The sequence below is a fragment of the Rhynchophorus ferrugineus genome, unplaced genomic scaffold (assembly GCF_030347505.1).
Source record: "Rhynchophorus ferrugineus isolate W39M unplaced genomic scaffold, kcgeb_rfMv2 rfM4, whole genome shotgun sequence".
NCBI lineage: Eukaryota > Metazoa > Arthropoda > Insecta > Coleoptera > Curculionidae > Rhynchophorus > Rhynchophorus ferrugineus.
This window is the reverse complement of record NW_027472583.1, coordinates 25811651-25826270: the sequence shown is the minus strand read 5'-3', so window position 1 is coordinate 25826270 and position 14620 is coordinate 25811651. Positions and strand designations below refer to the sequence as shown.

The 14620-nt window shown below is 30.4% G+C and overlaps 1 protein-coding gene across 1 annotated transcript in view; it reads right to left on the bottom strand.

Annotated features, from left to right (window-relative positions):
* Window positions 1–14620, bottom strand: part of nAChRalpha4 (nicotinic Acetylcholine Receptor alpha4) — a 464411-nt gene that overhangs the window by 250083 nt on the left and 199708 nt on the right. Inside the window, exons 2-3 of the mRNA XM_076403151.1 lie at window positions 7262–7306; window positions 3037–3146 (exon numbers count right to left, since the gene is read on the bottom strand). Coding sequence (XP_076259266.1) covers window positions 3037–3146; window positions 7262–7306 — 155 coding nt within the window. The remainder of the gene's footprint in view (window positions 1–3036; window positions 3147–7261; window positions 7307–14620) is intronic.

The following is a 14620-nucleotide window of genomic DNA, read 5'->3' as shown; positions in this document are numbered from 1 at the left end:
TAATATCCGACAAGTAATAACCATCCCAGCCACGCTAGTAAACAGACTGGGTGAGACCGAATGTCTTCTGGGACGGTCTCTAAATTGATTACCGGTTAATCGGTAGGCTTAAAGAGACTTGCGTTCGGTTTGTCAGCAATACAAAGCGCGAAATAAAATTGAAGGAGATCAATGCCTCATAATTGTATTGAATTTGGTCCTTCATTCTTGATTAAATACGTTACCATTGGGCCCTGCTAATTTTACTAATGCTTCGTTGATAAGCATCAAACATATATCCTCACTTAGAGTTAATGTTTCATTATGAAATTCTTTATTCAAAAGCTAGGACACCATCAACATTATTTATTTACGCGAATAATTAAAACTAAAAGTGTTATGCGCCCAAAACTATATACAATAAACAGCATGTTTTTGAAATATATTTCAAAATTATACAGTCCTATTCACTAGATTTAGCTTCAAGTAATTTTGATTTTTTTTTTTCAATTTAAGAGGTTGTTTGGAGTACATCGTTATAAGTCCGGCGAGGACATTAAAACTAAATCGAAGAACACTTTAGTACACTACCAATATAATGTAACAATACCGAAGATACAACTGTTGCAAAAACTTTGGTATTGTATGTGAAGAGAATTACTTTGAAATAGACCAAATAATTTTAAAAAATCCAATTCAATTCATAGATAGTTTACTAATCATAGTGGTACAATGACACCCAAATTCGGAGCATGCAACATATTTTTTATAATATAACAATAACTCATAAATAAAAAGTGTATATATATAGAGTTACCTAGCATAGGTTATTTTATCGATAGTACGCGATTGAATTGCATTATATTATATTGATTTTAATTGCAAATATTATACATTATAGACCTACAATATATTTAATGTTATCAAAAATGAACATACCATTACTGAAATTTTTATCGTTGCTTTTTTTATTTAACATTATACAAAAAAAGGGAACATGTTCGTTCTCGCTATTATTCTCTATATGTTCTTCTATATTAGAATTTTCGGTATTATTTGAAAACCACATCAAAAAAACGTAACGTGTTTTGCAGCTATATAAAAGTCAACCTATTTCCGGCCACCCCCATAAAAATGGAAGTTCTTTTCAGCTAGACCATGTGGTTGAAATCGATCGGAACAAGTGATAATCGGAAGGTCTTTCATATTTATCTTCCTGTGGTAGAACTTCCTATTATTATTTTATATTTCTATTATTTTAAGTGTTTCTGAGAATGTTTTTAAAGTTTGGTCAAATGTGGCTGAACATTGTCTCTGCTTACATTCTTGCAATTGCACGGCATAACAATATACAGAGATTTCTTTTTATGTCTCGGTTACTAGTGCCTAGTATGAATCGTAATGAATTAAAAATTTTCGTCCTTGTCGTTCAACTTTTTAAAAATATATTTCTGAAGGCTTACCACTAATTGACTAATGAACCCGTCCAATAACAGCCGTCAAAATGCACGACCAATCTGCATCAACTTAAAAATTTTCTTTACTTTTGTTGGTATCAACCTTCAATAATGATCACAAATGTTTAAAAGGGTTTTACAGACATTTGACAATATAGTCCACTAGTTCCAAGATAAAACGATATTTTACAATCTATGTCCTTTTAACTATGAAAAAATTAAACGAGAAAATCCGCTCCATATTTTAAACGGTGTTTACATATGTAGGAATTGAAACTTGCAATATATTTGACGTCATCTAGGACGTGCATTGGCTGTTTTAATGGACGTATTATATATCCATAGGTCTTAAAAATTATCCAGTATTTTTAACACTACATTAAGAAGCTGAAAAGACAAAGCAAGACTGAAAATTATAATTATATTTATTATCTAGCAATTAGTATTAAGATTTACATATATCTCACTTGTAACAAGTTCTTTTCGAAATATAATGATTAGTCTTAGTTTTGGCCCTACCCCGATCGATACTGACGTTTTTCTGTATCCTAATTATTCAGTAATAAAAGCGACTTATTTGATGTTCCAGATTGCTTTACTTTTTAGTAACTGATCGAAAATTTTAAATTGAAATCAAGGAGATTACCGTCTTTTTCAACTGCCAACATTTCAATGCCACTTTTGCAGAACGATTTATCTCTTGGCTCAGATGACGATCTTTAGGATTCCGAAGTGAAGTGATAGATCCATGTTTCATCCATTTTCAGATATCGACGCAAAAATTCCGGTTCTGCATCATCGCATTCATCATCGGTGTCTCTACGACCACGATTGTAGTCAGCAAACGTACGATTTATTTTTGATTCTAATGGACCGGGGTCCTTATAAAACTTTTCAGGTCATTCCTTCGCTTAAACGGTATTTTTTCGTATCAAGAAAGAGTGTATTATTAAAACACGAAATTGTTTTTGATCAATTGTTTTTAATTCAACAATAAAAAGTTTTATATTCATCAATATTGTCAGTCTACAGCGACTAAATTAATCATATACATGTATTTTTAGGTTTAAGTCAGCCCAGGAGTGTCCTATAAAACTAAAGGTGCGATCTGATATCATCTTCATGATGGATGGCACCAGCGCAACTGCTCTAAAGAAGAAATAAGATTACTTAGATGTTTGGGAAGGATCTTATCCAGAGTAAGTGAAATGTATCTTTTAATATATTAAATGGATCTGTTTCAGAAATATATACAAAAATGCATACAACATTTTCAAAAGTTTGTTTGTCATAATGTTTTCAAAGTACGTATCGAAATATTAAAGAAAAAAGAAACTATAATAATAAAAATATAATAATACAAACATAATATTTAGTTCTTTTGAATTAGGTAATGTGTGATGAAAAGATGTGTGATATGTTTATATGAATGAAGCTAAATATAGCGGAATATAGCTGAAGACTCTGAAAATGAGAAGCTATGAAACTGTAAGAAAAAGGGTTAAAGGACTCATATTATAGTAATTAAACGTCTTATTTATTATCAATTATTATATAGTCACTTGAGGACAAAAATAAATTGCTAAAGGAAATAACTTACTTGTTATATAGTACAATGTCCGGCCTCCATATGTGGTCTGACGGGACATGTAACATATGTACGCCTCCATATTCCTTAGGCTCCCACCTCAACTTATAATCGTACCATGACTAAAATACATAAATAACTACAATTAGAGAATAACCTTTCTTTATTGTAATTAAAAGAGTAAATTTAAATTAATTCAATTTTATGTTGATTTCTATTGAAATTTAAGAAATTCTTTAAAAAAATTAAAAATGATTTATTTAATATGAGTAGTTTCTGTATGCGATTCTCTAATACTGTTATGATACTCCATCATTATGCTAATGAAACGAAATAAGAAGCGAATAAGATTTTTAACAAACTTCGAATCCAACCAGCGGCCAATATGGTATTAACATGTTTTGTTTTGTTTATGTTATGTTTTTTTGATATTCAAAAGAAATTTTGTTCATGAATTATCTCAGAGTTTCTAAAACAATATATCCAATTTTCATTGTAGTCTCTTAATCCCTCAGTCGCAAGAATATATAAGGTTTACATAGGAAATAAAATTGAACAGTTGTATAATGAACGTATTCAGCATATACATGGGATAATCAAAATAATATAAATATTTTTGGTGAGCGTGCTGGACAAGGAAGATATTTGATGGCATATTGGTGACTATTTTGATGTTAGTATGGGAGCGTTACGTTTTGGTTTACGTTTTGCAGCAATATACTGGCCATAGTAAGACTATAATAAATATTAATTAGCGGTAATATGGCCAATGATGTGAATGAGAGGACCAGAATACCAGGATATCGCCGACCAAATCGTAACATAACTTCCCCCATGTTTGACTATACACTTCAAAAAAAAAATAAACATTTCTTTTCCAATACAGTTAGAACCGGATCAGATTGCATTTAAATTGCTTTTAGTTTATCGACGTTTGATTGGAAATTTCTATTTATACCGAAAAGGATTTCCGGGCTTTTCAAATAACTTTGTTCTTATGCGGCCTAATTTCCATAGAATTTATTTTAAAACAGTATGGGGAAACTGTACCCTTTAATAATTGATATAGGTTCACCATTTATATTGTGCGCCCTTTTTCCCCATCGATAGATAAAGAAAATTGGAAAATTAGAAAACTAATTTTAATGCTATGACTACAACAAAAACCTGATAGATGGATATATGAATTAGGGGGTAGCTGATGGCAAGTATCAAAAACTGGTATGCTTGTTTATATATCGAGGTTAGTGAAAATCTACCATTAGGTTATTTGTTGTGAAAGAATCGTCCACTTGACAGACATATCCAAGCCATTGTAACCGACATTTCTGAATTTGTTCCTCAACGATATACTGATTATCGTATCTTAAATGAATGACTTCATTTCTAATACGATCTTGGCCAGGCTACAAATGCCAACCTGTGCCAAGTATCAGAGCCATGTAAGACAATTGATAAGATAAGCATTAAAGAAGATATAACCTTCCTCACGCATTTTGATTTTCTCGTCATTAACTCTCAAGTCATATGGCTCTGCAGGATAACTGTAGAAAATCCAATTCTAGAATGTGGAAGATTTATGTGCATAGATACGCGTGTAATTGTTCAGAATATACATGAACATTTAGTTAGAATGTAAGGGAAGAGAATTAAACGAACTGTTTTGCAGATATGGTAAATGCAGTAATTAAATCTAGATTTGTCAAAAAAAATCTACACAGGAAGTAACAGCAGAAAGTAAGGAGATATACAGTGACATCAAAATAACTTTAGAGGAAACTACATTTTTAGTAAACACAGCAACGAAGGGTGCAAGAACTAAAAGTAAAAGGTAAATATGCTCTCTAATGGAGCGAACATTAGACCGATCAAAGAGTTTGTAGCGTCATATTGAACATTATTTCTGTATTTACAAAGTGTTCTCATAATGGCACTTATCATTATATTGAGTAGCAGTGGCTCTCTAGTGAATACCTACTTTTATCTCAAATACACAGAAACAGCTGGTAGTAAAATATTTGAGACGTTTAATAATTCTTACTGAGACAACAATCATTCAATATTCATATTAACCCAAGAATGTAGAATAATGTAGAAATGAGAAATATGAGTTACAACCTGTGTTCGAGTGAGAGGCGTAATAGTTTAAAAAGACATGAACGTATTATTTCAGGAACGTTTGAAATCAATATTGATGGACGTTGCACTATCATTAACTACATTAATATAGAGTTGCTTTAAAATATTCAATACTAGCGACCCGCCCCGGCTTCGCACGGGTGCAATGCTGATACTAAATTAAATACACTACAGAAAAAATATGAACGTTGTATATAAAAACATAGCGGCCCGCTCCGACTTTGCACGAGCATAAAATATATATGCCTATGTCACTCAATGAAAACATGATTAAAATCGATCCAGTATTTTTGGTTCATTCATTACTGCCCTTGGCCTGCACGCATTAAATTTGGAGTAAAACAATTCCTCTTCCCCTATACTTACTATGAAGATTTCCTGCTATCTTTGGAATATCTAAATTCATACAATTTTTATTACATTACACATTTTTAAAAGCAAATTGAAAGATAAATTTGTAATATCTCCGAAAATATTTGTTTAATTTACATGCTGTAAGGAACCATATTGATCTATATTAATTGCACACTGTATTTAAGGTACTTAATTCGATCAGGATTAATGCCGTATTGCTTAAAATAGCTTCGTAAATAAGCCATTTTCTCACATAAAAAGTAAACAATAAAAATGGTTAATGTGGGTTATCCCTAAAAGATAAACATATACCATCGCGGACTTTTTTGTAGACCTTTTTATGGTGTACAATACTGTAGTACATTAATTTGATCTAACTCGTAGGGTTAGGCAGCGTTTTTGCTAATTGCTAAATAAGCTTAAAAAAATAGATTAATTTACGACATCACGTTAGAAACCTCTAAAATTAGCAATGTTGCCTTAGTATATTATGCATGTATTATACATATGAACCTTCCTCTTGAATCACTCTATCTATTGAAAAAAACCGCATCAAAATCCGTTGCGTAGTTTTAAAGATTTAAGCGCACATAGGGATATAGGGACAGAAAAGGCGACTTTGTTTTATACTATGTAGTGATTTCATTAGCATTATCAACCTATCGGTGATAGAGTCTGACAATGATCAACGCACGGGAAAAGTGTCTACTTCTTAACAAATGGTCTGCTGTGGGTACCGTAGAACCAAGTCTCATTACTATTGAGGATAGGGTGCAACCTTTTGGACCTTATTAGTAGTTAATACAGTTAACCTTCTTTTCTTTGGATCACTTTCTATGCTCTTAATATTAATCCATCGCCTTATTGGAGCTACTTGTGTCATCTTTCCAAAATACTGAATTCGCCAGAGAAGCATTTGCGATTCATTCAGTTTTAAGGATATGGATAAATTGGCAAAATAAACGTTCAGAATAAACTGAGTCATATGCAAACAGCCGTGGATGCCGCTTGCTCTAATTGCATACCAATACCGAACTTCAATTTAGTATACCAGGGGATCCGTTAAATACCAATATTTTAATGTTTTATTATATACCATATATAATGCTGGATGCCTCAACTGATTTCTGGGTAGTTTTTACGATGTTGATTGATATAAAGATATACATGCGCTAAAAACAAATGCCGTATGTGAAATAAAGATATCATAAGGACAACAACAAAACTAAAAAAGTATCTACAAACAAAACATATACATTCGACTATGAATGGGTAAAATTATGGGAGGCGCAAAACTAAACATAAAATCAATGGAAACTTTGGTAATTATATGAGGCCTTTTGCTAGTTGTAGCTTCAGATAACATATTCTGATAAGAAATTTAAAATGAAGTGAGAAAAATATGGGTAAAGTGCATCAGCATCATGCATCAGCAATAGTGAATAAAATTGTATTATCTGGGTTTCAAATAACCATCATTAAACAATATCAGTATAATTAAAAGAATCACATATTACGTTCAATATCAAAGGAAAATATTTGTTTATTATTTGGTCCAGCACATAACGATCGTCAAATGGATTAATATTATTATATCCAATGAAATTAGTGTATAATTGATGAAGGAGCAGATCATATATAAAGTGAATTTTAAAAAAACTTAATTAGATTCTATAAATAATGACTAAAAAATAAATTTTAATTTAGAAATAATTAAAAGGATTTAAATTATATAACATCTTACCTGTTCCACCCATAAATTTGTTGTCATTATTTGGTTTTTCAGATTCTGAAAAAAAAACGTTAGATCAATTTCAAAATTTAAAATTCAAAAAATAAAATTAATTTAAAAAAATGAATTTTTTTATGTTGAATATAAAAGTCACGACATTTTTACTCATTCAAAGTCAAGCCTTTGAAGTTAAGTCAGTTTTTTAGATAGAAGGCTGACTGCATCAATCAGAGATGTCAATAGGAGGCAACAAAAGGAACTTCGTAGATTTTTTAAAGAGCATTATGCAAATAGTTATAGATCAATACTTTTTCTATATTTGATTCAATTCATGTCACACTAAATATTCTTGCTTAAAAACGTTTTACATCTTCTGCAAATGTTTTGACACACTGTTCAGTAAAATTTATATACGCTTACTAATATTTATTCGTTTTTAGATAAACGTTTATCATGATACGTTTTCATTTTCCTACTTTTATATTTTTCCATGTTTAATTCTTTGTGTTAAAATAATATTCTCGAAAACATCGAAACAATTGTATGCAAGTTAAATATGATGGAAGGTGATTACCTTTTTTTTTTTGAAGCAACATTTACGCTGTAGGTTTTCTAATAATAAAACTGTACAGTAAAATTTCCGCGAATGATGTTTTGCCGGATTTATTTTAAATATTTTCAAGCTAGTGGGACAAATATTGGTTTATGTTTAAATAAAGGTTATCGACTGAAAGTGAACAATTCCTATTAGATTTTTTCTCAATAATGATATCAAGAGCTTGCATGTATTCTGATCTTTTTTTTTTCAATTAAAAAAATAAAAATTGAGAAAAATAGGTGCAGTTTTTAATAATCAAAATGTTTTCTAAAATTTTTAAAAAAATTTCCCGTATTTCTGGCGATACCTTTTTGAAAGAGCGATGTTGGTATTGCAATTTTATCATCCATAAATTTCGAACCCGAGCAGATGCCATGCTGTATCTATCTGAATAATTGATAATCAGATGTCTAGTATGTTATTATAGAGTATGCTGAGTATAAAACTCTTGTGTGGCAATTTTGGCTCTGTTACTCGCTATTGCTGGTCTTTTTCCCCAACAATAGTTCATTTAATTTACATAATTGACGTCGGTAGACATCTACAGTAACAGTCATATTCGACTCTAGCAGCTCGTAGTGCATCACACTTTCATAAGACTTTATGCCCATGAATATTTCCCATTAGACTAACCCATTAGTTTTTGCACTTAGAATTATCGCAGTAGACTCTCTTTCATTTCTAATTGCAGTATGCTACAGACAACTTTATTTATTTTCCTGGAAATGGTCTCCATTTGTCTTAAATTTTTGAATCTTGAATTACTAAGATATCTTACAATTTATTCACTGTCTTCGAAATTTTTTGCTCTTTCAAAAAGTTCTTTATTATTGGTATTAAAATTACCTCGATTAAATGTTAGAGATATAATGTAGTAGTATTACCATAAGTTCTTAAAAGTGTTCGATGGGCTTCGGCAGCAGATTTTCTCAAATTAAAGAACAAAGATAGTGAATATCAACCCTTCAATTTTAAGCGTTTCATAACTAGCATTGATATACACTGAATAATTCAATAATTCTTAATAGAAAGACGTTATTTTATGTAGAGCATTGTCAAAACCACGGAATGTAATAGTTAGGTTGTTAGAGTAACAGTTGTTTACTTTGATACTTTGAATTCTCGGCAATAGATATACATACTCAATTCAAAACAGTAGTGACACGTGTGTCAATATGTGTCTGTCTAAAGTTATAAATTCGTTTGACGGTAAGACAACATTATCCTTCTCATTTTATTCCATTTAAAAAGAGATGAAACGCTGTTAGAGATGTTTGATTATATAACCGAAAGAGCCTGCAAAAGTTGTCCGTTTATCAAACGTCTGCGAAATGCTTTAAAATATTATAATTACGGGTTATAAACCATCAAACGTTGTTTTAACGCTTTGTTTTAATAAATTGCAAATCGCCCGGCTTTTATTGAAAATATTTTTCGTGTTAGTTAGTAACCGTTCACTAAAATATCTCAAAAGATAAAAAACAATAAAACCTTAAATTCACTAAAAAGGAACCGTGTTTATGCGAAAGAGATGACGAATCAAGATCAGCTTGTTGTTAGCTATAACAGAGGTCAAATATACGAAATGTAAAAACAGTAAGTAGTTTCTTCAATCGAAACATAATTTCATTCAATTATTTCAGAGAAAATTGTTAGTCTGAAAAGTATCCATAAAAAGCTAAAACTTATACAGCTCTTGGAGGGATGTAGCATCCCTTCATACAATGTTGGGTAATATAGTATTTAAGTGGGGCAAATATTACCCACGAAAGTGTATAATGGAACTTCCAGAGATTGCGTTTAAAATAATATAATTTTTAAAAACATATAAGAAAATCAAGGAAGAATAATTATATTAATTTCTATATTTAAATGAGACATAAATATTTCAGAATTGTACATTGGATCGCTCATGGCAAGATAATAATAGATGATGGGAAAAGGGGTAAACGTTGGAATAACTATCCATTAGGTTTTGTTAGTCATAACATTTATTAATAATTCATTGCAGATATATAGTTCTTTATACTGGAAACGGGAATGTTTATATTCCTGGTGTAGAATTAGTGTTTTCCCCTAAGTCCAAGGGAGACTACCATGGAGAAATGAGGCATAACTTGTTTTTGCAGTAGGTTGAAAATCAGCTTTTAAAAGACTTGAAGGAACTATCAGTTATTGTTATGTACAATGCTCCGCATCTACCATATATATAGTATACTGGTGGGGGGAATCCCAACAAGTGCATCAACAAAGGCTGCAATTAAGGAAACTACATAAAATAGGTTTCGAGAAAATCATGTTAAAGAATGAACTATTTCAAATTGTTACTCGTTAAATATATATGAAATATTTAATTGCATTTTATGTCATTTACTTCTTTAGAAATGAGCCTGACAAAACATACATGGTAGATCAGATTACTGAACGTTATGGCCACGTATTATTATGTCTTCCTCCCTATCACTGCATATTTAATCCAATTGAGTTGATATAGGATAGTGCAATAGACATTCAGGTTGAGAAGGATATTCAAACCAGAACAGTCTGGATTTATGGAAGCAGGCATTGTTGAAAACAACACCTTTAGTTTGTATGAGCTCGATCAGATACATTTAAAAATAAATTGAGAAATGGCAAGTTTTTGATAGATTGGAAGTAAACAGCTTAATTATTAACTTGTTTAGTGTTTTTGAAAATGACAGTGATTCAATAAAACTTAATGAATGTTAGTTTTTGATTCAATTCTGACAATTACCAAGACAAGGTAAAGAAAGAGGAAACAAATAAAGATCAGTATACAATTAATATACTTTAATTGGAGGAAATTGTATTATAGAGTGTGAAAGCTTTATGAGCATGTGTGTTATTGTTCAATAGTGTGATGGCAAATGCATTAAGGAGAATGCAGTGATTAAATGAAGTTTTATCAAGAAATATGTATACAAGTAGTAACAAACTAAAGAGAAATAGAGTAATATCATAATGATTTTACAAGGATACATTGCAACGAAAGAAACAAGAACTAAGTGTATAACATTAATATACTCTCTAGTGAAAGTAAAATACGTTACTCAGATATATAGTTGTTAATTAGGTGCATTATTCCTTCGGGAGATACCAATACATAAAAAAACGCTCCTAGAACCCTACCTATACTAGTGTTGAAAAAAGTTCAATGTATATATAATAAAACAACTCTAACCTATAAATTATTGTGGCTGTATAATTAATTGTATTTTTAAATTCTTCGATAATATATGCATTAGATATAATATAATGTTAAAATAAATTATAATATATAACATTTTTGTTTCATTATTTTATTTATATTAAAATTTTGTTATGTTTTAGATCCAAAATATACTAAAACTCAGAGGAGCTTCGGTAACATTGCGACGTTTTGACAGGTCACCTGTGTCACTACTGTTTTGAATAGACTATAGATATATAAATAGGTGGTAGCACCTAAATATTGCATAAAACTGGTAATGTTACAATTGTGATAATATAGAAAATATTACAAAAAGATTCAAAAGCTACTGGATGTAGATTTTTCCATATATAATAAATACTACCTCAACTGTTATGACCTCGCTTCATTTGAAGTTCCTATATGATGCCAAAATTAAGCGGAAATTAAAGTTCATTAGGGAACAATGTGTTTACTTTGTAGTGGAAAACGTGTTTTAGTTGCAAACATGGGCCGATACGAGTCTATTGTTTCGGATTTATGGAAGATACCGTAATAACGTAAAGCATCTCGTTCGCTAACGCACGACTACACTCTCTATAGATTTTGCTTAATTGAAAGTTAATCCTGTTTGGTTCAAATTCGATTCAATTTTAGCCACTCTCAAAGGGCGTCGGAATTTGAATATGAAAACTTGCGTTGTTTATTAATTTAATAAATTTTGGCAGGTGACGTTGACAGGCTCCCGATTCAATTTAACAGCTTGATGCGGATTTTACGTTTTCCCGGGTCTGTATTAAAAAATTGATTTATTTCCACTTCTATTCTATAAATAAATAATTTACGAAACTTATTCATCCTTCCTAAATAAATATTTTTAATATTTATTCACCCCAGTTCAGTTAACTTGTGAATTAAAATACAAATTAGAATTTAGAACTAATTTCGAAGGTTTTCCCTAATATATAGCATAACTTAAACTATAAATAACAAATTAGTTAATAAAATTTCGGTAGGGTCATGGAAAAAAAATTTTAAGCTTTAGTTTTAGGTATTTCCACCATTCACTCTCTTTCACTCATTAAAACAGTATTTTATGCGTTTTTTTTTAATTGCCTTACAAAGGGTCAAATTTAAAAGCCCTTTCTTGCAAAATACACATCAATTGCAGCTATTATTTCTTCATTTGAGCCAAATTTTGATTTAGGTGAAAGAAATCTGTTTTAGCTCGCATTCACGTTCACCAAACAAATTTGCAGTTTAGCTGCCTCTAATCCGTAGTAAAATTGTAATCGCACTACCTAGTATTATCTTTAAGATTTCAGTTGAGCTTGACTGTGAAAATTATCGTTCGTTCAACCCCATCCTCCTGTCATGCTTTTAGAGTCAACATAACCCAGACCGTGGATGAAATTCATCCGGAACTATGCTAGGCTGAGTCACTGAAGCTATGCTTGAACAAAAAACTATACATATACAGTGTGTTGAAGCACGCATGGAATGAAATCCTTTTCAACATCGACAAACCCTTACTGAAATGTTTTTATATATAACATTAGAAAAGAATTTACTATTCAGTGTTACATAATTTATTATATGTTTTAACAAACCTAATATTAACTTTTATTAAATTATTTTAATACAAATGTATTAATAGTATTATATTAAATTATCTGCTATTATCTGAGGTACTAATTGTGTCTTTAATTTAATTAACACCTCTCTTATATACACTCTGCTTATTATCTTATATATTTTGCTAATATACCTTTTGAATTATAGACTATTATTAAAAATTAGAATAATAAAATTATTTAAAAAGTATTAATTTAGTATTTCCTTAATATTTGTCCTAACCTATTCAAATAAATTTGACGTCTTACTATCTAATGTTAATCTACATAATTTTAAACAGACTTTAATCGAAGGATATAATAAAGACCGAAGGAGAATAGCTGTCCGCTAATATTTTTATTGATGAAAATGACACTTATCGATAGACTCTGATAAGAAAACAACGAAACCTATGTTGAAAAAAACGATATATTATTCAATGACAAAGAACTGAAAATGAATTAAGAAAAAATTGTAATACTGATAAAAGGTATTATATTGCAAAAATGTGCCAAGTTGAGAAAGGTAGTTTATCCAAGGCATATAACATCACTGGCACATATTTTTTGCCATCAATCTGATAATTCGTGAAAAATATATTGTCGAAAGCAATACTTGGAACAGGGCGAGTTTTGAGCAGGATAGGTGAAACCAGTATCTAACTAAGTCTAAAAATTCTTTTTCGTAACGCCTTCGTTGTCATTTTAAGAATGAAAAATTATTTGTACTTTTAACACACCTGGGGTTGCCACCACAAACTGTCATTTATTAACTATCGTATATGTCAAAGTTTTTCACATGAATATTTATATTCATCAAATAAGAACCAATGTGACTATACACAATGAAATGGGCTTGAACCTTTAAAAATGATTGAATTATTGAAAATTGTTAATATTCCCATTCTGAACAATTTGTGCTGGTCCAAACCATTTGTCATTCAAATTCACAAATTTTGTGCAAAAATAAATTTGATTTTGCTCTAGTTCGAACCCTAGTGACGAACCGAAGATTCGCCGTACAACTTTTTCAGACGCGATTCAGAATAAAGCTGATCCACCTTTTTATTTGAAAACATGTCAGTATTGGTCATAGCAATGAGAAAAACTTTTAAAAAACACTTTGGTAATTTACAAGAACTGTGTGGAATAGACAAAAACCTCGACCTTTCCTTATGGTCTCTCAATCTCCATTTAGTAATTTTTCCTGTCTTTATACATTATGTATAAGGATGCTTGTTTCCTGAAGTTAGTACGCGAGTCTATATTCATAAAAGTTCAAACCTACACCGTTATCTATCTTATGCCGATCTATTTAGTCGAACGGTGTTGTTTAATTGTTAATTAACCTATAATGTTACCTCATTATCAACGAATAGTTCCGCATTGTCGTCCTATGTATGCGAATAATATTTCAATTTTATAACATAATGTGCAGGAAAAACCAAAATTCGAAATAACGCCAAGTTCTAGATGGTATTTTTGATTCAGCTTATAACATAGTATGTAATTATTAAATATTCACAAAACATTGAATAACAAGTAACAATTATAATATTAATGTGAATCTAAGCTACCACATAATGGGAAAAACACACACGAAATTTAATCGAAATATTTATCTGGGTATAGAAGTTCAGTGTATACACGTGCATATTTTTTCAAAGTAAAGTAATAGTCCTTTGATAGGTACTTAATTTAGAGTTCTCAGTCTAAGTCGTAGATAATATTTTGTGATTTTAGCTCTTTATATGTTGATAAATTGAAAAGTTTTGAGAATTTATTCTCTTTGTATATCTAATATATGTACTATGTAAACTTTTCTATAATAGTTCAGTTTATGAACATAGCAGAAGAGTATAGTCAGATTCAAAATATTATAAAAGTATTGAAGGAGTAGAATCAGCTTGAGCTATATAGACCAGGTTTTGATCAAGCCAAACAAATGTAAAACTATAGAAAATATGATC